This window comes from Engraulis encrasicolus, chromosome 8 (assembly GCF_034702125.1).
Source record: "Engraulis encrasicolus isolate BLACKSEA-1 chromosome 8, IST_EnEncr_1.0, whole genome shotgun sequence".
In the NCBI taxonomy this organism is placed as follows: Eukaryota; Metazoa; Chordata; class Actinopteri; order Clupeiformes; family Engraulidae; genus Engraulis; species Engraulis encrasicolus.
This window is the reverse complement of record NC_085864.1, coordinates 19,478,860-19,503,839: the sequence shown is the minus strand read 5'-3', so window position 1 is coordinate 19,503,839 and position 24,980 is coordinate 19,478,860. Positions and strand designations below refer to the sequence as shown.

The 24,980-nt window shown below is 42.6% G+C and overlaps 1 protein-coding gene across 1 annotated transcript in view; it reads right to left on the bottom strand.

Moving 5' to 3' along the window:
* map3k10 (mitogen-activated protein kinase kinase kinase 10) overlaps positions 1–3,313 on the bottom strand; it is a 61,690-nt gene extending 58,377 nt beyond the window's left edge. Inside the window, exon 1 of the mRNA XM_063205989.1 lies at positions 685–3,313. Coding sequence (XP_063062059.1) covers positions 685–1,188 — 504 coding nt within the window. The 5' untranslated portion in view covers positions 1,189–3,313. The remainder of the gene's footprint in view (positions 1–684) is intronic.
* Between the last annotated feature and the right edge of the window lie 21,667 nt (positions 3,314–24,980).

The window sequence follows — 24,980 nt, the reverse complement described above, 5'->3', positions numbered from 1 at the left end:
AAATACTTGGGTGTCCAAGCTGCCATGAACAGATAAAAACAACTATTGAGGCCCTCCTTATTAAAGTTAAAAAGCCTTTACAAAACTCTGGCTAGCTACACTACAATCAATAGATAGACATACGGTACAGGTAAGGTACCTCCTGCTTGTGGAAAGAAAAGATATCTTACCTGTGTGTCTATTGATTTTTTGTAGATTTCCTGATGTGTGTGTGTGTGTGTGTGTGTGTGTGCGTGCGCGTGTGTGTGCATGCGTGTGTATTTATTGTTAATATTGCTATCTGTATGTTTATTGCAATTTTCTGTGCTAATGTCTGTTACATAGATCTTTGACAAAGTACACGCTGATTTTCCCTTTGACTTGAAACACCTTGTGTGCAGACAGACCACTTTCTCACAGTATGTAATATTGTCTGGCATAGGGGTGGGCAAATCGGACCTAAAAATGAAGTTGAGGCCCTACCGTGGCTCTAAGTGCAGGGCACTGGTCTCCTACACCAGCGGCCCGGGTACGATTCCGGCCCGGGTCCTTTGCCAATCCTCCGCCATCTCTCTCTCCTACACATTTCCAGTCAAAATCTATCACTGTCCTGTCAAGAATAAACAAATAAAAAAGACCCCCCCCCCCAAAAAAAAAATAAAAATAAATAAATACAAAATAATAATTATAAAACAAGTTGCCCACCTTGTCCTGAATCTTGCCGGTCCACCAACCCTCGTCACCGGACACCTTGGCGTCCTTGGAGAGCACCTCGAGCAGGTCGCCGCGCCGCAACGTCAGCTCCTCGTCCGCCGTGGCCTCGTAGTCAAACACCGCCGTCCAGAACAGGGTGCTGCCCCCTACAGGCTCGGGGTGGTGGTGGTGGTGGGCATGGTGGTGTTGGTGGATGTGTGAGTCGGGTGAGCTGGAGGCTGACACCAGGGAGGAGCAGGCCCAGCTGGTCCCGTTCTCAGCCTCCCCGAAGCAGGGAGGCGGCTCGGTCATGTGTGGAGGGGGGCCTGGAGAGGAGGTGGAGGAGGAGGAGGTGGTGGAGGAGGGAGGAGGCACGGGCACAGGGCCGTAGCATCCCCCACAGTTGGTGCAGGGTAGTGATGCCGCGTTCGTACCAGCACCACCACCACCACCACCACCACCAATCCCTCCTCCACCTCCACCTCCAGCACCACTCAGTCTCGTATGGGGGTCCATGATGGCTCCCGGTGGTCAGCGGTTGGGTCTCAACAGCTGGGGTGATTCCTCGCTCGGCTCACATACACCATCCATGCAGGACCCACTGGACTGGACAAACTCACACAGGAGGAGAGGGGGGGAATGTCAAAGCAGAGAGAGTGGACTGGAGTGTCCCTTTTACTAGGGCTGTCAGTTTGTCCTCCACACTAGGTGGTGGGTGGTTGAGTGTTTGGTAGGGTGTTCAAATGCACACTGTCTGTGACTGTGTGTCCCCATCTATGGATGCTGTTGATGGTAAACCACTAGCTAGCCCACTGGGATCCTGAGGGTATCGTACAGTAGCATCCAAGAAGACCTAGATCATCTATCAACAGTGTCTCATCTGTCCGTAGCATCACATTCCTTTGTTAATGTTGCAAACTCTTCATGTACGCAATGGTGGGCCTACATTGCACAGCAACATTTTCCATTGAATTCAAATGAGGGATATTATGACAGCTTTCTGCAGTTCGAACGATCCACCATAGTTCCTGTCACGGTTAATTGCAATGCTTAGTTTCCTTGGAGGCTGTGGTACCCTGTTTTTTCCGCTGCGAGAGAAAGATGGAGCCTGCTATGGGAACAGCCAGCATCTATAGCACTGACTGTACTTCCTGATTCAGAATGACAGGCAATCAGTGCTTTTGGAGAAGACTGTGTAACAGTAATGAAGCCTACTCGTGTAAGATTCTACCAATCACCTCTCTGTTTCTTGAGAGGCTCAACCCAAAGAGAATGACATTAGGCATAAGTGGCTGAACAGTGAACATGGGACCGCCATCGTCAGAAACATCAAAGGGCTGCAACCTTAGGGCATGTAGGCTACTGTACAGTCCATGTCTACAAAAGAAGAACGAATTATTGCATAGCCTATAATAATATCGATCTTTCGACCAGTTTGATGGCAAAACGAGTCTGATCATATGTTCTGTTGCTTACCCGTCTAAATCGAGTAGCAACCCATGTAAGCTTGTGTAATGTCCTTTAGTGGTCCCTAAGAAAAGCACTTGTCCATTCAAATCAAGTTGCGTCGGCAGCATCAAAAACACCACTTGCTCAGTCGTTCGCTCTTTCCCAAGACGCACAACCAGCTACTGTTCTGCCGTGTTATAACATCGATTAGCCCCAAATTAAAATAAGCTTACCAACATCAACAAAACGACACTGCAGTTTATAGTCCACAAAAGGCATCGTAGCCTTCCACGTCAATTCCTTGTTGTAATCCCAGGGTAATAACAGCTGTGTTGTTTAATTCCGGTTTGTTCACACATCCCAGATATTACGCACGCCGGTATTCCGTAAAGTCTGCAGTATTCAGGTTCGGTTCCCAGATATGGTCTCGCATTAACGATGCAAACAATGAGCTCCTACTGTCAAAGCGCACCGTGTTGTTTCAGACCGATGATGATGATGTCGAATGCCAGGCAAACCTACCAGGGCGACACGACTCATGCGTCTCCTACCGTGGTTAAAATGCCGCTTCCTCTGTTATAATAGAATCCTTCCGAAATGCCATGTTGACCACGAATAGACTGCAATGTAATCCGGGTAGACTCGGGCGATAGCATCTCCACTCCCGACATCAAAATGAAGGAATAGCAATGCCAGCTAGGCTACATAATGAGACGTCCATGCTAGATCCTGATAAAGGCTGTTCGAGTCTGCCGTTACAAGCGATGATCTGTATAATAATAATAATAATAATAATAATAATAATAATAATAATAATAATAATAATAATATAACCCTCTAACTTCACTCCAGGTTTATGTCCCTACCATAAATAGCCTATTAGGTTGAGATGGCGGTCCAGTCCTCGGATGACAAAAAAAAGAAAGAAGCGAAGAAATGTCAATCCTCGAGGCTTTTACATGTGCGGCTCTAGGAGGTTATAAATGCTAGCATAGAAACGCTGGTTGTATCAAAACATTCGCACACCAAGTCGATTCAGTAGTCAAACGGGTCATTCGTCGATAAAAAAAATATTCATTCAGAGAAAAAAATAACTGGAGTCATAACCAATCCTGGTTTCATCGATCGAAGCCCGCAGGTGTTCCTTTGGTCCCGTGCGCCTGAAGACCTTCCATTCCAAGCCAGGCTGTCAGGTGCGATGCACAATTGACTCTATCCAAATGCACCGGCTGGAGTGGAGTGACAGGGGCTGGAACACGAGACTTCTGGGTAATGTGTACAAGACAAGTGCACGCCACGTGATCTCATCTCGCGGCGTAAAATAGCACGAGCTTTGAGGGGACTACGCGTACAATTAGGCTTGTTCTATACATTTCCAAACAATGTTAGGCTACGCATACACATATCCAATTGATCTAACTTCCCGTCCCATCATGTGTGTAAAAGTAGCCTAATTGTGGCAATGGTAAGGACTGACTATGCGTCAAGGCAATGAGGTTATGAGTTGCACGCTGAATCTGCGTTCAACTCCTTAGTGATCATCTTGTGCAACCGAATCCTATCAAGTTGTCTGTCTTTGAAGTGTAGAAGCACCGTATTTTTGTCAGTAGTTCTGTATTTATTACTAATTGTCTGTATGCTTTCCTTTTTCCTTTATCGCTCTTGATCGCAACCTCTTGATTTTTTTTTTACCTCTCCTTACCTTTATTACAATTCTCTAAGCCACTGCAACCTGCTGTCTTCCTCCTCTATTATGCTTTCGTCTCTCTCTCCTCCTTGGTCCTCCTCTCCCCACTGCCCCCTATTTCCTCTCTCTACCACCATCCTCTTCTCTTCTCTCTTCTTCCTGTCTCATCCTCTCTTCCTCCTGTCACTCCCTCTTCTCCTCCTTCTCCTGCCCCCTTTATCCCCCCTCTTCCCCATCTTCCTCCTGCCCACTCCTCTCCCTCTTCAAATGACATTTAGCCTAAGTATTCGTTATGACTGGAAAAAATGCACTTTTCACACATGAAAAGGGGGATCTTATCCATGGTTCGCCAAAATGAATCTCCAGAAATAGCCATTTTTAGCTGCAAAAATGACTGTACTTGGGCCATACTAGAAAATATTAGTTTATTACTTAGTAAACTTTCATGAAAAGATCAAACATGGCAATAGGCAGCAATGAGCAGCATAGTTGCAGTACCTTTTTTGACCATTTCCTGCACAGTGTGTAGCCTACCTTTAAAGGTTGCATCCTCTCTGCAATTTTCTGGAGGTGTTAATGATATTACAGGCCAAAGTAAGGGGAAATACTCATTTTAAAATGCGGTACTTAATATGAAATGTTTAATAGCTTACCCTCCTTCCCTGCTATGAATGAGGACTGGAGGCCTTGATCCTCGGCACTCCACTCTTTTGGCTCTGGACCCACACATGATCAGATAAGTGTTAAACCATTCTTTCTTATTATTATTATAATATAATATTATCTTTCTTATATTATTATCTTATTTGTATACTCTGTCTTAAACACAATTATGCTTATTTTGTTTCTTAAATGTTTATTTGATGTGTGTGGATGTCCATGGTCTTCCTACCTTGAAATTCTATTCCTCACACCTAGTAATCACTCCGGTATGGAGAGAATGTAACCAGGTGCATACTATTTGCCAGGTTCTAACAATAGTCTATAGCCTACATTTCAACATAAGGCAATTAATGAATGAGACTTTTTTTAAATCAAAGTGCACAACATAGGGGCTGATAAAGATGATATATCCATTGAAACTTAACTCTTTATGTTATGCAATTGTCTTCTCTCCTCAGGATTTCTGTCTTCCTGTCTTTCTGTGTCTACCTATTGCAAAATACAATCACATGCAATAACCCCTTAGTAATTACATATTTATCTTTCGCCCATTGTTTAATTGTTAACTGCAGCCACCACACCATCCAGTCCAGCCCATGCACACACAGGCACCACGGTTTCAGATTGGAATGAATGTCAGTCCCAACCGGCGTTCACCAGTGCTGCAGGACCAGAGGAGGCTGTCCAGCACTGCTCTCTTGTGAGGACCTGGTGCAGACCACAATGTCCACCCACCACAACACACACACCCACACACACACACAGCAAATTATTTGGGGTCATTTGGGTTTGAGACCAAAAGAAAGATGAATATGATACCAGCATGTCAGAATATCAGCTTTTATTTCCTGGTATTTTTATCTTGATATATTGAGCAATATTGGATTTATCACCATTTGTACTACACCACAGTAGGTGCAGCACACCACAGTACTTTTCGGTGAGCAAAAGTATTGGAACTGACGTCCTCAGTCTTGCTTCACATGGACATTTCCAGGTGCTGTATTTTCATTCATGATGGTTTTGCTGGCTAAGGCTTTTACAGAATCGTCTTTCATTTTTTCTTAGTTTCAATTAAGTCGGCAGCATGCTCAATTACTCTGCAGCAAGACAAAATGGCCCCGATTTTTTGGGATGAATTAATCTTTGAAGGGGAATTGTGAAGGATGGTGGTCAGAGTAGGTAGTAGGAAACTATGCAGTTCATTGGAACCGTGTTGTCGAGTCAAATTTTACCTTTTCATTAATGATTACAAAATATTGTAATATTTACAGGCTTGCAAAAAGTTGTAATAACCTGATTTTCAATTGGTGCTGTAAGATCTGAAGTGATATCTTATACAGTGAGGAGAATAAGTATTTGATCCCTTGCTGATTTAGTTGGTTTGCCCACTAATAAAGACATGATCAGTCTTTAATGTTAATGATAATATGTATTCTAATATGGAGAGACAGAATATCAAAAAGAAAATCCAGAAATTAACTCTAAAGAATATATAATAATTTATTTACATTTAATTGAGGGAAATAAGTATTTGATCCCCTGCCAACCATTAAGAGTTCTGATCCCACAGATCAAATGGCACTTCCAATCAACTTGTTATCTGAATTGAACACACCTGTTAATAGTAACCTGTACAAAAGACACATTGAATCTGCAGAATCAGTCCATAGAATCAGTCAATCAATCAAACTAAACTCGCCAACATGGGACAGACCAAAAAGCTGTCAAAGGATGTCAGGGACAAGATTTTAGAACTCAACAAGGCTGAAATGGGCTCCTGGATATTAAAGAGCAAACTGTTGGTGCATTTCCTCCCAATTTTAGGACATACAAAATGATCATCAATCATCAATCTGAGGCCTGTCTCTGGTTCCATACAAGATTTGACCTTGTGGGAATTTAATAACCAGAAAAAAGGAGATAAAGCACCTTAAAACTGTATGGGAGGAGCTAGGAAAGGATCTCAAGGCAGCTGGGACCTCAATCACTAAGAAAACTATTGGAAACACTTGATACCACAGCGGATTAAAATCTTGCAGTGCATGTATGGTACCCCGGCTTCAGAAGGAACCTGTTCAGGCTCACCTGAGGTTTGCCAATGAACATCAAACTGGATTAGGATATGATTGGGAGGTGCTGGAATCAGATGACACCAAAATCAAACTGTTTGGCATTAACACAACTCGATGTGTTGGAGGAAGAGAAATGCTGCCTATGATCCCAAGAACAACACCTTCTCCAACATCATAAATGAAAGTGGTAACATTATGTTTTGAGGTTGTTTGTCTGGCCAAGACACAGGACAACTTCACATCGTCAAGAAATGGATGGAAGGAGACATTTAAACGTACAATGCTGCATGCCAACCTCTTTCCCACCACCACTAGACTGAAGGTGGGTCATGGATTGGCCTCCCAATATGATAATAATCCATAACATACAGCCCAAGCAACGAAGGAGTAGCTCAAGCAGAAGCATATTAAGGTCATGAAGTGGCCTAGACAGTTTCCAAACATTAACCCTATACTAATCCTGTGAAGGGAACAGAAGCTCCCATTTGGCAAGCTACAGTCATACAACTTAAGTGATTTAGAGATGATCTGCAAAGAAAAGCGAACAAAAATCCTTTCTAATATATCAAAAAACATTGTCATTAACTGAAAGAAACATCTGACCTCTGTATGAGAAAACAAGGGCTTTGCCACCAAGTAATTTTGTCTTCTTTGACTAGAGGGCTCAAATACTTATTTTCCTCAATGGAATACAAATCAATTAAAATATATTCTTCAAAGTCATTTTCTGGATTTTCTTTTTGATATTCTGTCTCTCTATATTAGAATACATTTTATCATTAATATTATAGAATGATCATGTCATCAGTGGGCAAACCAACAAAATCAGCAAGGGATCAAATACTTATTCTCCTCACCGGTTGGCATTTTTAGATATGTACCAAAAGTTTATAATGAAGGGTTTTTGAATTATAAAATAACACAATAATCCTTGTCTCTATGCAAGAGTCGCCTGAAGTAGGCCCAACGGCCACCTAGTTTTGCAAAATACATGGTGCCTAAAATTTAACATATGGTAGGAGGAATACAGTTCTTATGAAGGGCTTCATGAGTTTTGCTGGTGTTTGAGAGCTGTCATCATTGATTAAATCATGAATACATATGTATTGCCGTACAAATAGCAAATCATTACTCATTGCCTTTCATTGTTTTTTCATTGTGTTGGATTCCAACTTGACAATGACACCAAACACACACCTCTGACCGATTCTGATTTAGTGAAGAGGTTACCGTGATTTAGCAATTGATGTATGACACCTGATCTGGGGTATTTGTGTTTTTGAAGTGATTATCTGCTTATTTTTGACATTATTTTCTGCACGCAACAAAACTTTTGTCTTGCCAAAATTGGCCCGTTCTGCATTCATTGATTGACTGTTCAACAACTTCTGGTAACCTACATACATTTCATTTAGGAGGGTTGTAGCTTTTATTTGAGTGACCTCTGAAGCCAGTTGATTAATTGACTGTCAGGTTATTAATTGTTATTCCAACAACATGCAAAGGCGACAACTTCTTGCAAGGACTGTAGTTGTATAACCAAAGCATTTATTTTAGGAAATTCTGTATCAGGGACAGGGAAAATGTCCTCCTTCAATTTCATGTATGAAAAGTGCAATTCATGAATAGTTAGAATTTCATGGTATTCATGAAAAGTATTTGTGAATGGGTAACAAGAAGTCTACAAAAATGAAATACTATATAACACCTTTTAAATTGGCAGGTCAGTTGTCTCTACACATCACATAACCATTTCCTGTCTATATCAATATTATTTCAAATTTCTTCCAAAAGTTGTGTAGCCCTTAAATGCCTTAAATGCAAGCAAAACAAAAATACAAATCGAATTAATTGATTTCCATAGCTTTTTTCATTCTATTATTACATTACATTACACTACACTTGGCTGATGCTTTCATCCAAAGCGACTTACAGTTTTTAACAAGATATTGATTACACTCCCTTGCTCAAGGGAACTTCAGCCATGGATGGAAATGTAGAGAGGTAAGGGTGGGATTCGAACCTGCAACCCTCTGATTAAAAAAAAAAAAAAAAAGACAGAGACATCTCTGGTGGTACTTGGAAGAATTATTTTTTTGTACATTGATTTGAAGGCTGATCAAGTTGTTGCAGTTGTCTCTTGGTCTCTTTGTCCCTTTGGTCTCACATTTTGTAATATTGAATTGTATGAATCTGAAAACATAATGCAGAATAATACTAGGAAAGCAAGACATTTAAAAACAAACTTGCACTGAATGTGACCGTAGCTGTTGATGCCATATGAACCTCTCCTGTATTGACTGGTAAAAGTGAATATGGAAGGCCTTTACTGCGATATTCTAATGTTGGTTGTCAAGGTGGTACTCGGAGAGCTCAATATTTTCTCAGGTGGTACTTCACACAAAAAGTTTGAGAACCACTGGTCTAAACTATTTAAAGTTTGAACAATCCTCTTTAAAATCAACGGCTGATCAACAAAAAAACTCTGTCACTTGTCTGTGCCCACCAGAAAAATGGTCTGTTTTGACACATCACACATAATAGTAAATGAAAGCTGACATTTGCAAACTTTTAGCATCTTTTGGTCTGAAACCTTTAAATATGAAATCCCAATGTAATTTCTTTAATATTGCTGTGTTCGCCATTGTTATTTAATGTGTTAGGCATTTTTGCAAGCTAGTAAAGTGGCTTGTGGACAAACGAGAGGGTTTTCCGGGTTTCTCGTCAATATCCGTCTCTGATTGGCTCCCTCCTCTTGCTCTGCGGAGAGATTCTAAAGGTTATCGACTTGCCACTTCCCCAGGTGGTACTGCACTATAAGGGCGCCAAACGGAGGTTAGTCATTCCTGCTACAATGAGAGACACTGTGTTAGAGAAGATACATGAGTGGCACCAGGGCATAGTGAAGTGTAGGGAGATGGCTACCCAAGTAGTATGGTGGCCTGTGCTGAGCAACCAGAATAGAGAACTGTTAGTCAACTGCAGATAATGCATCAAGGAGAGGGCAAACACAAAAGAGCCCCTGATGCCAACACAACTACCTGATAGGCCATGGCAGAAAGTGGGTGCAGACCTTTTCATGCTAAAGGACAAAACGTACCTGTTAGTTGTATTACTTCTCTCGCTATGTTGAGATTGCCCAACTCAGCCCCACACGATCTGCAAACGTCATTGTACATCTCAAGTCAATGTTTGCACGTCACGGAATTCCAGAGACTCTAATTAGTGACAATGGGCCACCATTTTCTGGGCATGAAATGAAAACCTTTGCCACTGACTTTTGTTTTGAGCATGTAACCAGCAGCCCAAAATACAAGATTAAAGAGAATGTGAAATGCTCACCTGTGAAATGTGAGAGAATTGAAATGCTTGTAACAAAACAAAAAAAAGAAAACAAATGTCATATGAAAAACATGAATGTTGGCAATATGAATGTGAGGTAACACACACTGTTTGTGTCATGTCCGCTATGTGGCAGAATGTTAAATGATTGTTGTTACGAATCGTCTGAAATGAAATGAAACCTATCTTGAAAAGTTAAAAGGAAAGAAAATCCTGTAAGGTTAAGGGATATATTGGTTATAATGATTTCAGGTTCACAGCAAAAGAGTAATCATTGTCTCTTCAGCTTCCAGTAAGGGGGATGTGATGTTAACCCATGTTTGGTAACACTTCCAAATAAGGGGCCATAATTAACAGTAAAGTAGCTACAAACTAATACTTAAGTAAGGGTTAATAATCATTACTTAATGCCACATTAGACACATATTAATTGTTATTAATGCATATGTTGAACATTAGTAAGCAGTTACTTAACTATTAGATAACTATTACCTTGTGTTACAAGTTAGAAGTTGGGACGCAAGGTTCATTGTGAATAATAACAAAATACTGCCATTTTCAAAAAGTCTGGTTCTGACTTAAGTTGGATAACGGTGCAAAGAAAACATATCAGCCATCAAAACTGACAAAAAATATTGTTTTGGGGGATATTCATGAATTTTAAAATCCAACGCGTCTCAAAAGAGTTGGGACAGGGACAATAAAAGGCAGCAAATGTCGAGGAAGCCTAAAACAAAACAAAGAACAACACTTAACAGTTAATAGCATAAACCGATGAAATGATTTTATATTAAAAACAGTTTTGATTCCTATCTTTGACATGATTTCAACAGCTTAAATGGTAGGTGTATTCCTTGTCATGTTTTCCTTTCTGTAGTGCTTACAGTGTGACAGATCTTGACCAAAAGCCAGCCATTTTATGTCCTGCTGGTCCTTAAACTGTTAATACATCATAGAGAATGCAATTTGTCCTTACTATGTGGCAGTAATCGAAGATCTCCCTTCAAAATGTAATGCACGAGTGGCTTTTCATGCAATTCAAAACCCATTCATTTCATTCAGTACTGTATTAACTCTACAGGTGAGTTAGAACAGCTTAACCAATGTGCTACTGCACCCCCATGCCATCATGGAGGCTGACTTTTGAAGTTAGCACTAACACAAGTTACATGGTCAATTTTCACTGTAGCACAGGATGTGCAAGACTCTATTATTTTCAAATAATATAATTTTCAATAATTGACTTCTGCAACTTCTGCTGACTTCTGTAAGCAAAGGACAGTTTCCCATGTCTTCTGGGTCTATTTCAAGTGAGCTCGGGTGGATAGGGGAATGTTAAACCCCTCTATCATTTGCACACATGAAGCGTCCTTAATATGGTCAAGTTTTCACTAGCTCGGAGTGCTAGAGTGAGACTACAGCCAATATATATTTCATGATGTCATGAACCTATACAATGATTTTAATGACAAAAATATGTCTTATATACACTCAATCACGGTAAATCAAGGGAATTCAAAACTTTATGTAATAACTATGGTAATTGTTCCCTCTGCATCTTTACTTCTGAGTGACTCAGCCTGTCTGTGACGGTCTTATACCTGGACACTCAAATTGTCCATCAGTACAATTTATTTTGAAATCTTCTTTGTTGTTTTAGCTTATTTGGATGTTTATTACATGTCACTGATCCCTGTCCCAACTAATTTGAGACGTGTTGCATTTATCAAATTAAAAATGAGTACATATGTCCCCTAAAACAATATTTTTTCTCGGTTTTAACATTTGATATGTTGTCTTTTCACTATTCTCCATCTAAGGAATGTATTGAATGTTTTGAAAATGATAGCATTTTGATTTTATTCTCAGTTTACCAAACGTCCCAACTTCACCGGAGTTGGGGTTAGGCCTAACTAAGGGCACAGTTAATAGTTAAGTAGCTATCAGGTCATACTTAAGTAAGGACCAAAATTAACACTTACTTAATACAAAAGTAAGGCATAACTCATGGTTATTTAATACATAAATATTGGGGTTTGGGACCCTTATATTAGAGTTGGCTGAGGATAACTAATGGTTAATTAATCGATAGATATTGGTGTTTGGGACCCTTATAATAGAGTTGGCTGAGCATACCTTATAGTTAAGTAATTAATATACTGTGACATCTAGTTTTCACTCATTCAAATCACTGTAATAGTGGCAACAGGAGCCGTTATATAGCAAGGATTAGATGTACACTTCTCAATGATGGTGGGGTGATGAGATGTATTTTTTTCATATAGGCTACCACTTATTAGTTTTAATGGTAAAAACCCTACAATAAATGCAGAACATTATGAAGAGTAATAGTTTTGAAGCGAAACTAAACCATTCCCTTGTGATAATTAAGTTAATGTTTGAGAATATTAGCTCCAGGAAGTGCTGTGCATGATGGGTACACAATCTACAGACAATAATATTTCGGTATTATTTAGTCATTAGATATGCCTTCCTTTTGTATTAAGTAAGTGTTAATTTAGGTCCTTAGTTAAGTGACTTAATGGCTACTTAACTATTAACAGTACCCTTACTTTTAGTTGAAGAATTACATGCTATGAACTTGTGACACATGGTAAGGGACCATATAAGGGGCCATAATTAACAGCAAATTAGCTATAACCTAATACTTTAGTAAGGGTTAATAATCACTACTTAACGCCACAAAAGACAAATATTAATTGTCATTAACTCATATGTTAAACATTAGTAAGCAGTTACTTATTAGATAACTATTAGATAACTATTACCATGTGTCACAAGTTCATAGAATATAATTATTTAACTAATAGATAAGTAAGGGTACAGTTAATAGTTAAGTAACTATTAGGTCATAGGCTACTTAACTAAGGACCTAAATTAACACTTACTTCATACAAAAGAAAGGCATATCTAATGAATAAATAATACTGAAATATTGTTGTCTGTAGGGTTCTTACCATTAAAACTAATAAGTGGTATGAAAAAATGACATCTCATCACCCCACAATCATTGAGAAGTGTAGCCTACGTCAAATCCTTGCTATATAATGGATCCTGTTGCCACTATTTCTGTGATTTGAACGAATGAAAACTAGATCACAGTAGATTAATTACTTAACTAGGCCTATTAGGTATGCTCAGTCAACTCTATTATAAGGGTCCCAAACACCAATATCTATTGATTAATTAACCATTAGGCCTAGTTATCGGTCCGGGTTCGCGCGCGACATGTGAGGCTGCATGGTTCTCAGATGACCAGGAGCTTGTAGAATCCACAGTCCCCCCTATCAGCTCAGTTTGACAGCTGTCAGAACGCACCCAGCGAGCGGAGCATTCGGAGGGTACACTATTTAAGCTTTCTGGCTATTTAACCCATGCCTACAGTTAGGGGCGCTGTCGAGACGAGAGCGCAGCCCATTCATTCTGAGTGTAGTCTGCTGTCCTCCGTTGGCGCCCCTACAGTGCAGTGCCACCCGAAAGAGTGGCGAGTGGAACCTCTCGTAATTGAACTTCTCCGGGCGTGTTTTGGCAGCTGTGGATTCTACAAGTGCTCGTGGTCATCTGGATGTAGGCTACGTGGTCATCTGGATGTACGTACACTACCGGTCAAAAGTTTGGGGTCACCACATTTTCCTCCCACAATGCTTCTTTCTGACAGTTAAGCTTATTCCTTTTCAATTTCAGTTCTGGTATAAAATCAGTGTATGTAATAGTTCCTTGAAAATAATGCATGCAACAAATAAGCAATTAGATATTGGAAAAATTAACTGTTGAATGGATTTACTTGTATAGACAAACCAAAATGTATCACTAACTTGCGACTTGCAAACAAATAACTGGAAAAATGAAGGTGACCCCAAACTTTTGAACGGTGTTTGTCCCACTTTTTTGTCATTTCCCTGAATTCACAAGACAGGCTGTGAACTTTGAAGGAAGTTTCCCCGGACAATTACAAGTTCAAAACAGCGTATTTTTTCCTTCAATACGCTGGCTTCTCGCTCGCTGCCATTCATTTTCAGGCTGCCTGTGACCCTCCGAGTGCTCCGCCCTCCTATTTTGCGCGGCAAAACTCAAACGCAGGTGCTTTTAATTAGGTTCAGGTTGCCTCAGCCTCAGTCGGTTTTGGAAAGACGCGCTGAGTCGCACACAAAAGCTTGCTGTGCTTGACTTCAATAATTTGGAAATACTGTAGGCCTTGACGCTGGGAACCTGGAGAGGGAGCTGGTAAGCACTTGGTTTTAATTTTCTTCGTGGTAGAACTGGTCATTTGTGGCGAGAAGTAATGTGTCATTCAAACCGTATTTGTCTCACAACAGTGTATTGTGTGGTAGTGTTGGACAGTTTTCTTCCTTTGTTTCCTACTCTTTGTAACGTTGTAGGCCTAATATGGCCGGGCACAAGTTGGCCTGATGCCTTTATTCACACATAATTCACAAAGGTTAGACGTTTAGAACTTGAAAACAAAACCGAACAAAAATCCAAGCAAAATCGTCAACTTGACATTTATATTATATGTATTAAGTTCATTATGTCTAACTGTTTAACTTAAAGTTAGGGGTTTCGTTGGCCTTAAGACATGTAAAAGTTTTTTTTTATCTTTTACCTGACATGTTTCGACGGTGTTACTTCCGTCTTCATCAGAGGGTCACTGTGATGTTGATGGGTGACGTGATTTAAAAACAGCTGATGTTGTTGTGGAGGTGTGACCTCCCTGCCAATAATGACTGGTTGATCACACCTCCTGCTATTAGAGTTGTCCTCTTAGGATGGTGGTCCAGGTGTGTGATAGCATGTATGCCCCCTCATCCCTGTTCATGGTACTTGGGCTACGCTTTCTGATCTCCATAGACTCCTTAAGCGAGCCATGAAAAAACACAATTATAAACACCTAAGTGTTTATGACATTTATATTATTTGGTCAAATGCAATTTAGGCTATCAGCATATTACATAATGGCCTACGCAAAGCAACTCGATATTGACAATTTTGTCTAGAAGCTTGCAATTGTTTTCAGTCCAGAAGGTCCTGTTATTGCAATCGAGCCATGGCCCATAGGCTATTGGAAGCATTAGGCTATGTTTGGGAATGAACATGTATTTTTTTTTTGTAGGTGGACAAAATAATTTGGCCTAATAAAAAGATCCTCGTTATCAACATATTAAGCCTAAATGCCATATAGCCTACTCCATGTAACTTTATCGATGCTATTTTATTTAACTGTTATTCTAACAGTTAGCAGTATGTCATTGGTTTACTGGTAGTCCAGTTATTGAAAATGAGGAATATTAGAACCATGGTGTTTGAGATTTAAAGTAATGTTTTTTATATGTGGACAAAATATTATAATAAATAATATATAATATATAATAAACCAATAAAAAACACCCTCTTGCATGATGCCACCGACCTCAGCTCTAGTGCAAGAGTAGGCTATACGCACAACCCAAATCCCGTCCATCCGGGCAGACACGGTGTGAAACTAGTGAGTCCTGGCACAGGTGGCATTTCGTTTCAAATGGTTTGAAATTGCATTTTTTGTACTGCAAGGTAGCCTGGACCTTACGTTCTCTGTATGAGGTGTGTAGTCAAAAGATTGTGTGCCAGCAGTGCGGAAACGTGAGGATAGGCGTACGTCCATACAACCATTAATTCTGAGCACTGCTGTCATTTCACCTGGTTGACCTCATGTTTTCAGATGTGTCCTATTATCTCTAGAAGGCGGTCTGCCGGTCTGTCTGAAATGCTTTCTTAAACTTGTAATTCCCTCCTGTGTCCACAAGACGGCAATGCATAGGCGGACACATCTTTGTCCGCCTGTCGAACTTGTTTTGTCTTGTAGTGACGTGGGGCTTATTGACCATTAAGCCGCATGCAATGTGGCTCGGGAGTTTTTACTTGGTGTAGGCTATGCGCAGTAGTGCGGAAAGTGTCTGTATTGCAGGTGATGTAGCAACGTAGGCCTATCTCTCTCCGTGTGGGTGTGTGAATGTTTAAATGCAGTGTATTTAATTATTTTATTTTGTGTTTTATATGTTTAAAGGTTTCTGGCCTGCTGTTCTACAATTACTCCATCTTTACTCCATTACTGGAAACCCAGTGCTGACATAGACTTGACAGTGAGAAACTTCAACAGTGAATAACTGCCAGAGTGGAAAACCAATGCACTATTGGAAACTGCAGAGTGCCAATGCATCACCGCTGCACCAGTGAGCCGCAGTGGACCACCATCTAAAGAGTGCATCACGCCGTTGACCCGTGTACAGCCTTCTGCTGCCAGTGACCAAGACTCAAAGACTCTACTCACACCACAGCCCAACAGAGAGAAGACACTTCACCTGGGGGCCTGGAGTATAAAGCTTGAAGAAAAGAAGAAGAAGAAAAAAAACAAGCTCCAAGGAAAAAAAGGACAAAAAAGCTTCCACCTCCCAGAAAAAAGGGTTCAGATGAAGGTTCTGCCTCCCCCTTCATATCCTCTCTTGGCATTTAGGATCCTTTTAGCTGCTCTCCATGTCTAGAAACTGTCCTGATCAGCTGCCTTGGACTGCTGAAGTGCCTTTCGTCCAATAGATCTTGGACTGCTGCTACTGTAGGTGGAGGAGTTCTGGACTTGGACTGTGCGTTGTCCCGGACTGCAATTGGGTGTTGTGCCTTCAGTCGACTTTGAGTATGAGTACTGCAGTGAACGTTTTCCTCTGCATTAGCGACACTGTCTCTTGCTTGTAACGCAGGGTCTTGTACTGGCTTTGCTGACCACTGAAGGAATTGTGCACTGTTGTGCTTTCAGATAGGTCTTCGGGACTGGCCTGATGATGTCTGCAATGTTCAGAGAGAACCTGGATCACCAATCTCAGTAGAGTAGAGTAGAGCAGAGTAGAGTATATTAGAGTAGAGTTGTAGAGGCTTGGCTTAGGTTAGTGGTTCTGGTGTTACAGGTGCTTTGGGCGGCGGAGGCATTGTCATGCGCAGGGCCTGTCCTGATGCCTGGATGTAGGTTCCCGCGGTGCGGTCCAGTCCACGGTTCCTTCGGCTACCTTGAGGTGGGTGGCCAACCGGGTCAGTGGAATGCCTTGCTGCGCAGGTGGGAGGTGGTCTCGCTGTGTGGAGAAGGGCGTTCACTGCAGTGCTTGTCCGGACTCAGCTGGGGGCAAGGCACCCGGTTGCAGTCTGGGGTGGTGCGTGGGCCAGCTCCGGGGCTCCACTGCCAACAGTGGCAGTGGTCCAAGAACCGTTGGGCGAAGGGTGCTTCGGCCGTCTGGGAAGGCTGTTTGGGGCAGTTGCATGGACATGGAAACCGGCTGAGGGATTCCTGAGTGTCAGGAGGGGAATGGGGGCAGTGCCACGCCGGGCCTCCAGGGGAGATGGGACTACCAGGACCTCCCAGACCCACAGACAGGGTTTGCTGCCGCAGCATGTGCGTGTACACCGGATCTCAGAAGGGAGGTGGGACTGCCATGATCTCCTGGATGCACAGAAGAGAGGGTGGGTACACAACATGCAGTAAGACCCTGTTGTTTACATGTATATTGATATTTTTGGAACGCATTTGTCTCTTTTTTGCACATGAACAGAGCTTCAATTCCCTAAAATAGTTTGTTTTAGTTTTAATGGAGATTTCTAAGGTACACCTGTCAGCAGGGTGTGTTTCACTTGATCGACATACTGTTAATATATGTTAGAAGATAAAATAAATATTTGCTTTTAAAAATATGTGCATATGTACGTGTAATCAAGACCTGAAACATGTGAAAAACACACACACACACACACACACTTAAAACCAGCCCGAATGCTGGACTAATTCATACACTCATTATAAGAAATAAAGTCCGCAACACCAGGGCTTTCATCGATCTTTTATTATTGTGATGGCCCTTAATCAGACCTTATATGAAATTAAGCCTTGGTGCTGTGGCATTATTGGATTGTATTTATTTCAGTACTGTACAACATCTTCCTGTGGAAATCTGACTTGTCACTGATGGAACAAACTAATTTGCTATCTATTTTTTCTAATACCATTCTAGTACCTGTACCTCTTGATGCCATTTAGTGTTTCATGCCATCATCAGTCCTTCTTGGGTGATGCCATCTGCAGCACACTGTTCATTGTGTGTGTGTCTGTGTCTGTCTGTCTGTCTCTGTGACTTCAGGGCTTCGTCAGGAGTGTAGGCGACACTGGACCACTGGAACCAGGCAAATGACCAGGCCCTGCAGTTAGTATAGACGCACACATTCGTACACGCGCTGATGAGTTGCACTGTACACACGAACAGTATATACACACCCACACACAGCATTTAATGCTCCAGAGAAATGTATAATCCATTCATAAATCATGTCCTTGATAAAGTTTCTGTATCTGTAGTTCTGTCAGATCCACTCTAGTCAAAAATGAGACGAGAAACAGAGATACATTTCAGAAGCTTTATTTCTGATTGCATATTTGTGTTTGGCGGTATGGCTCTGTTCGGAGGAAGCTCCCCGGCTTCTCCATGAGCTCCATGGAAGCCAAGACAGGGAACAGCAGCATCCTCAGGTGGAGTGCCTTCCATTTAGCTGGAAAGGCAACATACCCCCTAGAACAGAGCAAGCAACAATGACAACAGTATGACATTGTTTGGCAATGATAAGTCTGGTGGAGCAGGGGAGGTGGTGGGTGCAAAACAAGCAGCAAAAGCAATGACAGGAAAACAAATTCGGTAGTTTAAATAAAGCGCGCCAAAAGCGAGCATCCAATTGCGAGCAGCAGCTGATTAACTAAAGCGCAGCCGATTAGAGGACTGCTGTAGGGGTTAGGTCGGCGTCAGCCAATAGGCAAAAGGTAGCGTTGACTACGTGGTCTGCCAGAACTAACGCTAACGCTCGATTTTCTGTATCTTTCCCTTTGCTGTATATTTTCACTATGTTTATTTAACTTGTAATGCAACAAGCGTAGGATATTGTTATACCTGTCTATAATATTGTGTCAGCAGGGTGCAAGCTACATCACAGAATGCACAAAAATATTTAATAGAAGTGGACTTTTTTTTAACTTAAAACATGTATCAATAATGCTCATGTGTGTGGTTGGGGGGGGTGATCTGGAATAGACAGAGTTAGAGAGAGCGATGTTAGCAATATTTTAGAGTCTCTTGGTGAAGAGATTTTCTTTCTAACTAACTTTGGAGATTTTTCTGTTGTCCAATTAATCCCCATCTCGCCCCCAGGCTGATCAAGGGCCTAAAGGCGCACAGGGAGCCAAAGGGGTCAAAGGAGAAGAGGGACCCGCCGGACAACAGGTAGGGATGGCCATTTTGTTTGTGTCAATTGGCATGTTCGTGATGGTTTATGGCGCATTCTGCACGAATCTCTGCAGCTCACAAAACAAGACATTTTGAATACATTGGCCCTCATTTATCAAACTTGCGTAGAAACCATTGCAGAAATGAGCACAGATCTCGTCGTACGACGAAGCTCACGTGAGATTTACTAAACATGTGTACCTCTCCAATCCCATCGTAAGAGCGAGCGGCTGTTGATAAATCCAGCGTCTGAAAACCATCGTAATTAGAATAATCACGCCTTCTCTACAACGGCGGGAAGGAGACCGCACCCCTGAGTTTGCGACATGGAGAGACGCAAACCGGCTAAAACATCTACGTTTGTGGTTGATTGACAGCTTGAAATTAGGCTTCCCTCGAGGTAGACAGCAAAATAACACGTGTAAATAGGCCTAATCAACAGCAGTAGTCAACAGTGTTTCTCAATATGGAAGGGGTAGGCCAAGAGATTGATTTCCAAATAGTTACAATGAAATGTTTGATTGACTACAGTAGGCTACACATAATGAAGATATTTGTATATCTATATTATTATATTGTATTTAAAAATGTATATATATGACCATAAACCTTTTTGTAAACGAGGTCAAGAAAAGGGTCCTAAGTGAAACTGGCCAACAAGCAGTGCCCAAACCATTTGTTGGGGAAGGAGAGTTTTACATGTCCAGTGCGCTGTCCCTCTCGCGTTCATTTGCGCCCTGCTTCTCTCCTGCGATCCAGTTGTTTGGAGTGGATATCACTTTTGCCACCTAAATAGACGACTATAAAGTGTTATCGGACACACGCGTCAGGTGTGTATTCGGATAGTCGTGCGAAACTCTACCGGGAAATTTTGTAGGCTATGTATTGATTGATGTGCGCCTGAACTCTCAGCTGTTAAAAAGAACGTCGGCCCCCTTTGATCCCATGACTGAAGGCACATTCCAATATGCGGCTGTATATTGCACAGTTATTCACACATCACGTCAAATCACAAATTAGATATCTCTTGCAGTTCTTCTTGGCCTATGCCAAATTAACGCAGCGCTCCCAGGAAGGGTGCACCAATTCAAACAGGTAGAAGTTGGCTTATAGCCAAAATAGACAATGTAAAAACATTTTGTAATTATGTAGGCCACATATTTATGATAATGAGTTGTTGCGCTACAACTGCTGCTCAAGTTGGTGATCATAGTCATCCCAAGTCCAACTTGAAAACGGCGTACACCGTCTGAGAGCGCAAGTGCAGGAAAGATGAAATCCTACGACTGATGAGACGATTTGATAAATGCCAACTGGTCGTAGAAAAAGACTGTACGCACGACGTGCGCATGATTCTCGTCGTACGCTGCTTTGATAAATGAGGGCCAATACATTGTGATTATGCAGCATGCACCATCACAAATGGGCCCAGTGGATGCGCTCCAATATGCGACCTTGCGTCCTCCACTTGTGCTTGTGGCCTCGTCCCGCCTGCTGGCCCCTCCTCTGTGGAGAAAAGAATAAAGTTTCCCGCTATCAGCCTAGCCACAACAATTTATGGGGGACTACTCTTCATTCACCATCCACTTTGCAAATGAGAAAATGACTTTACAATTGAGCTTTTGCGAGATATTGAAATATAATACTGTTGTCAGAGATGTCATCATGACATTACTTCCTGGTACGAGGTCACAAGCACAAATGGAGGACGCAAGGTCGCATATTGGAACATGCCTCGTGAACTGGAGGCAGCCATTTTGTTTGTCAGTGAAGTATGAGCAAGAAGAGTATGGACCAACTCAAGGCAATAGGACTAAGAACAATTGGTGATGAGGTGGTGTGTGTGTGCGTGCTTAAAGGGTATCCAAGGAGAGCCAGAGAAGAGGGGAAACTGTGGATTTCCAGGTGCTCAAGGACCCAGTGGACAAAAGGTGAGCTAGAATAACCCCTCACCCCCATACATACAATACAATGTAATGACTACTCAATTTGGGGCCCCTTCTCTCCCTGGGCCCATGGCTGACCCCCTGTTGACTTCCCTGAGAAAACCAGCAATTTCAACACAGAACCATTGTCTCAATCTACGCACTTGTCAGTGCACTGACAGTAGGGTGACCACCTGCTAATAAGTCCAAGGGGGACAAGGGGTTTGCTTCTGAGGGACAATGTGGGACAGACCCTGGCGTGCACGTGCACTCACGCGCCAACGCTGTACGCGCACGCGCAACACGGGACGGGTGGTCACCCTAACTAACAATAAGTGCACAGTGCACTGAGGTCTTCAGTGCATAGTGTCGTGGAAAAATTTGAGCACTATGCACTGTGCCCTGGAAGTGAAGGCTGAGCATGGCATTAGCTCGCCAAAATATCAGTTGGCAACTGTTTTCACTGCACAGCGTCTGTTGCTTGTATTTACATTTCCTTCACCCCAAAGGGCAACAATCACACATACAATACTTGGGTTGGCATGAAAAGGTTGGTGTCTCAGAAACATTACTCACAGAATTAGGAGACTGTCGACCAAACTCTTCTAATGAACTGAACGCCACGTTTCCTCCGTGTCATTGTCAACATGGTGGTCGTTTAGTGCGTGCAGTGTCCATCATTCAAGCATGCGTTTTTCCGCCATTGTTAGGGGATCATCCGGGCACTTTCAGTGCACTGGCTCAATCGAAATTTTCAGCGTGAGCGCCCTAGGCACTGAAACGCAATGCCAGAAGTGCACAAGTGTGTGGATTGAGACTAGGGGTCTCTACACAAACACTGTCATCTACTTAAAAAAAAGTCTGATCTCTGCCCTAGAAAACAAGGGGTTTGCCAACAAGTACTTTGGCTAGAGGGGTCAAATACGTATTCCCTCAATGAAATACAAAGAAGAAAAATTTATTAAAATGTATTCTTTTGAAATTATTTTCCAGACTTTCTTTTTGATATTCTGTCCATCTGTGTTGGAATACATCTACGATTAAAGTTATAGACTGATCATGTCTTCATCAATGTACAAAACAACACCTCCAGAAAGGGATCAAATACTTATTAGTGTCACTGTATAAGGGGGGGCCCACAGGAAGTCAGATTTTTGTTTCACACAAGCATGTTAATAATATATAAAGAGGGTCTATTAGAGCTGGTTGAACATGGGGAATTTTGTGCTTCACCCCTGTACATAAGCATACAGTACATGTATCTTCAGACAAGAATTTCCTTTAATGTCATTAAGCTGGATTTCGGTAGCAGTGTACCAACCTGCTCTCACCCTTAAAAAAACTTTCCGGTTCGCGAATGCTAATATCTGTGGCGTGAACACGACGGCTGGTTCGCGAGTAGGTGCAGGAACGGACTCCAGCACGGTTCTCAGTCTGCCTGAACGCGCTAATGGAGGCAGAACCCTGAAACGTCTACTACTCAGCTCTCAAAAAAACCTCCTTGTGCTTGACCTTACTGTCTTTCAGTATGTGAATCTGCTCTCACCTAAATATCCAGACCGCAACAGTATCCTCACTTCCTCACTTGTATTTACATTAAAGCTAATACTCCACTCTGAACACTTTGTTTTAGATGTTCTACACTGGAGCTGGAATGAACCCTGTCAGATCCTTCGCTCCTGCTACGTTCAAGAGGAACTCCATGAACCACTGGGTAAGAAAAATATATACAAATTATGCATAAAAAAACATGCTCATAGTCTTGCATTGTTTGTAAACTACTTTCAATTCAGATATAATAGATGTAATAGTGTTACATTGTTTTAGTCTTTTACAGAATGCGCAATGCACTGCATGTATTTCTCAGCTGCTCACATGTAACTATAATATGGTTTCTGTTCTTCCCTCCTCGTGCCTGCGCCCGTCGGTTCGTGCCTCGGTCCAGCCGGCTGTGCGTGCATCCGTCTCTGCGTCCGTGCCATCCGTCTGCGTCCGTCTGTGCGTCAGTCGGTCTGTGCTTCCGTCTGTGCTTCCGTCTGTGCTTCCGTCTGTGCTTCCGTCTGTGCTTCCGTCTCTGCCCACGTCCGCGCCCACGTCCGGCCGGCTGTGCGTCCATCCGTGCGTGCGTCAGTCCGTCTGCTTCCGTCTGTGCTTCCGTCCGTGCCTACGTCTGGCCGGCTGTGCATCCGTTCGTTTCTGCATCCGTGCCTACGTCTGGCCGACCGTGCATCCGTCTGTGCGTGCGTCAGTCCATCTGTGCGTCCGTGCCTACGTCTGGCCGTCCGTGCGTCCGTGCCAACGTTTGGCCGGACGTGCTTCCGTCCGTGCCTACGTCTGGCCGGCTGTGCGTCCGTCCGTTTCTGCATCCGTGCCTACGTCTGGCCGGCCGTGCATCCGTCTGTGCGTGCGTCAGTCCGTCTGTGCGTCCGTGCCTACGTCTGGCCGGCCGTGCGTCCCTGCCAACGTTTGACCGGACGTGCTTCCGTCTGTGCGGCCGTCTGTGCGTCCGTCCGTGCGTCCGTCCGTCCGTCTGTGCGTCAGTCTGTCTGCGTCCATGCCTACGTCTGGCCAGACGTGCGTCCGTCTGCTTCCATCTGTCCGTGCCTCCGTCCGGCCGGCTGTCCGGCCGTGTGTGCGTGCCCACGTCCGTGTGTGCACGCGTGCGTCTATCGTCCATTCGTCCGTCTGTGCATCCGTCCGTGCCTACGTCCGGCCGGGCCCATGTCTGTGCGTCCGTGTGTATGTCTGTTTGCCCGCAAAAACCAAAAACAGTAGGGGGTCTACCAAAAAAATTGAGTGATTTGTGTGTGTGTGTGTGTGTGTGTGTGTGTGTGTGTGTGTGTGTGTGTGTGTGTGTGTGTGTGTGTGTGTGTGTGTGTGTGTGTGTGTGTGTGTGTGTGTGTGTGTGTGTGTGTGTGTGTGTGTGTGTGTGTGTGTGTGTAAAAGCATTAAATAGTCTTCCTCCCTGTTACATCTCTGATATGCTCTCTTTTTATGCCCGTGCCCGAGCTCTCAGATCCGCTGATGCCACACTGCTAAGGATTCCTACCCTTCCACCAAAGAAAATTGATGAAGCCGCCTTCGATATGTACGCGCCCAAGAAATAGAACTCCCTGACTCTTCACATCAGAGACACTACCTCCATCGACTGGCACAACTCTTCACCCTTGCCTATTCTTAGCTGTTCAGGCTCCACATGTCGTGTCCTGATGTGCAAAATATCTAGTCATCTCTCTTCCTTTTAATCCGTGTGTGATTACACGGGCTTTGTAATTGTAATTTGCACTGATTGTTTTTTGTATTTTTTTCTGTCTTTATCCTTTTATTGTCTACTGTACGTACATTTTGCTTTTGTTAAAAGCTGGAAAAATGATAATGAAATAGAAGAAAAGTAAATGAAATAGAAGAAAAATGAAGAAAATATAGGTCCCCCATAAGGGGGGGTGGTGGTTGGGTTTATTAAAAAAAATGTGTGTGCGTGTGTTTACAAAGAGTGTGTGATTGCAAAGCGTGTGTGTGGGTGTGATTACATTGTATTTTTTTTCTCCTGTCTTTATCCTTTTATTGTCTATTGTACGTTACATTTTGCTTTTGTTAAAAGATGGAAAAATTAAGATAATGAAAAGAAATGGAAGAAAATCTAGGTCCCCCATGGTGGTGGTTGAGTTTATTAAAAAAAAAAGTGTGTGTGTGTGTGAGAGAGTGATTACAAAGCGTGTGTGTGTGTGTGTGTGTGTGATTACAAAGCGTGTGTGTGTGATTACAAAGCGTGTGTGTGATTTACAAAGTGTGTGTGTGTGTGTGATATTACAAAGCATGCGTGTGTGTGTGAGATTACAAAGCGTGCATGTGTGTGTGTGTGTGG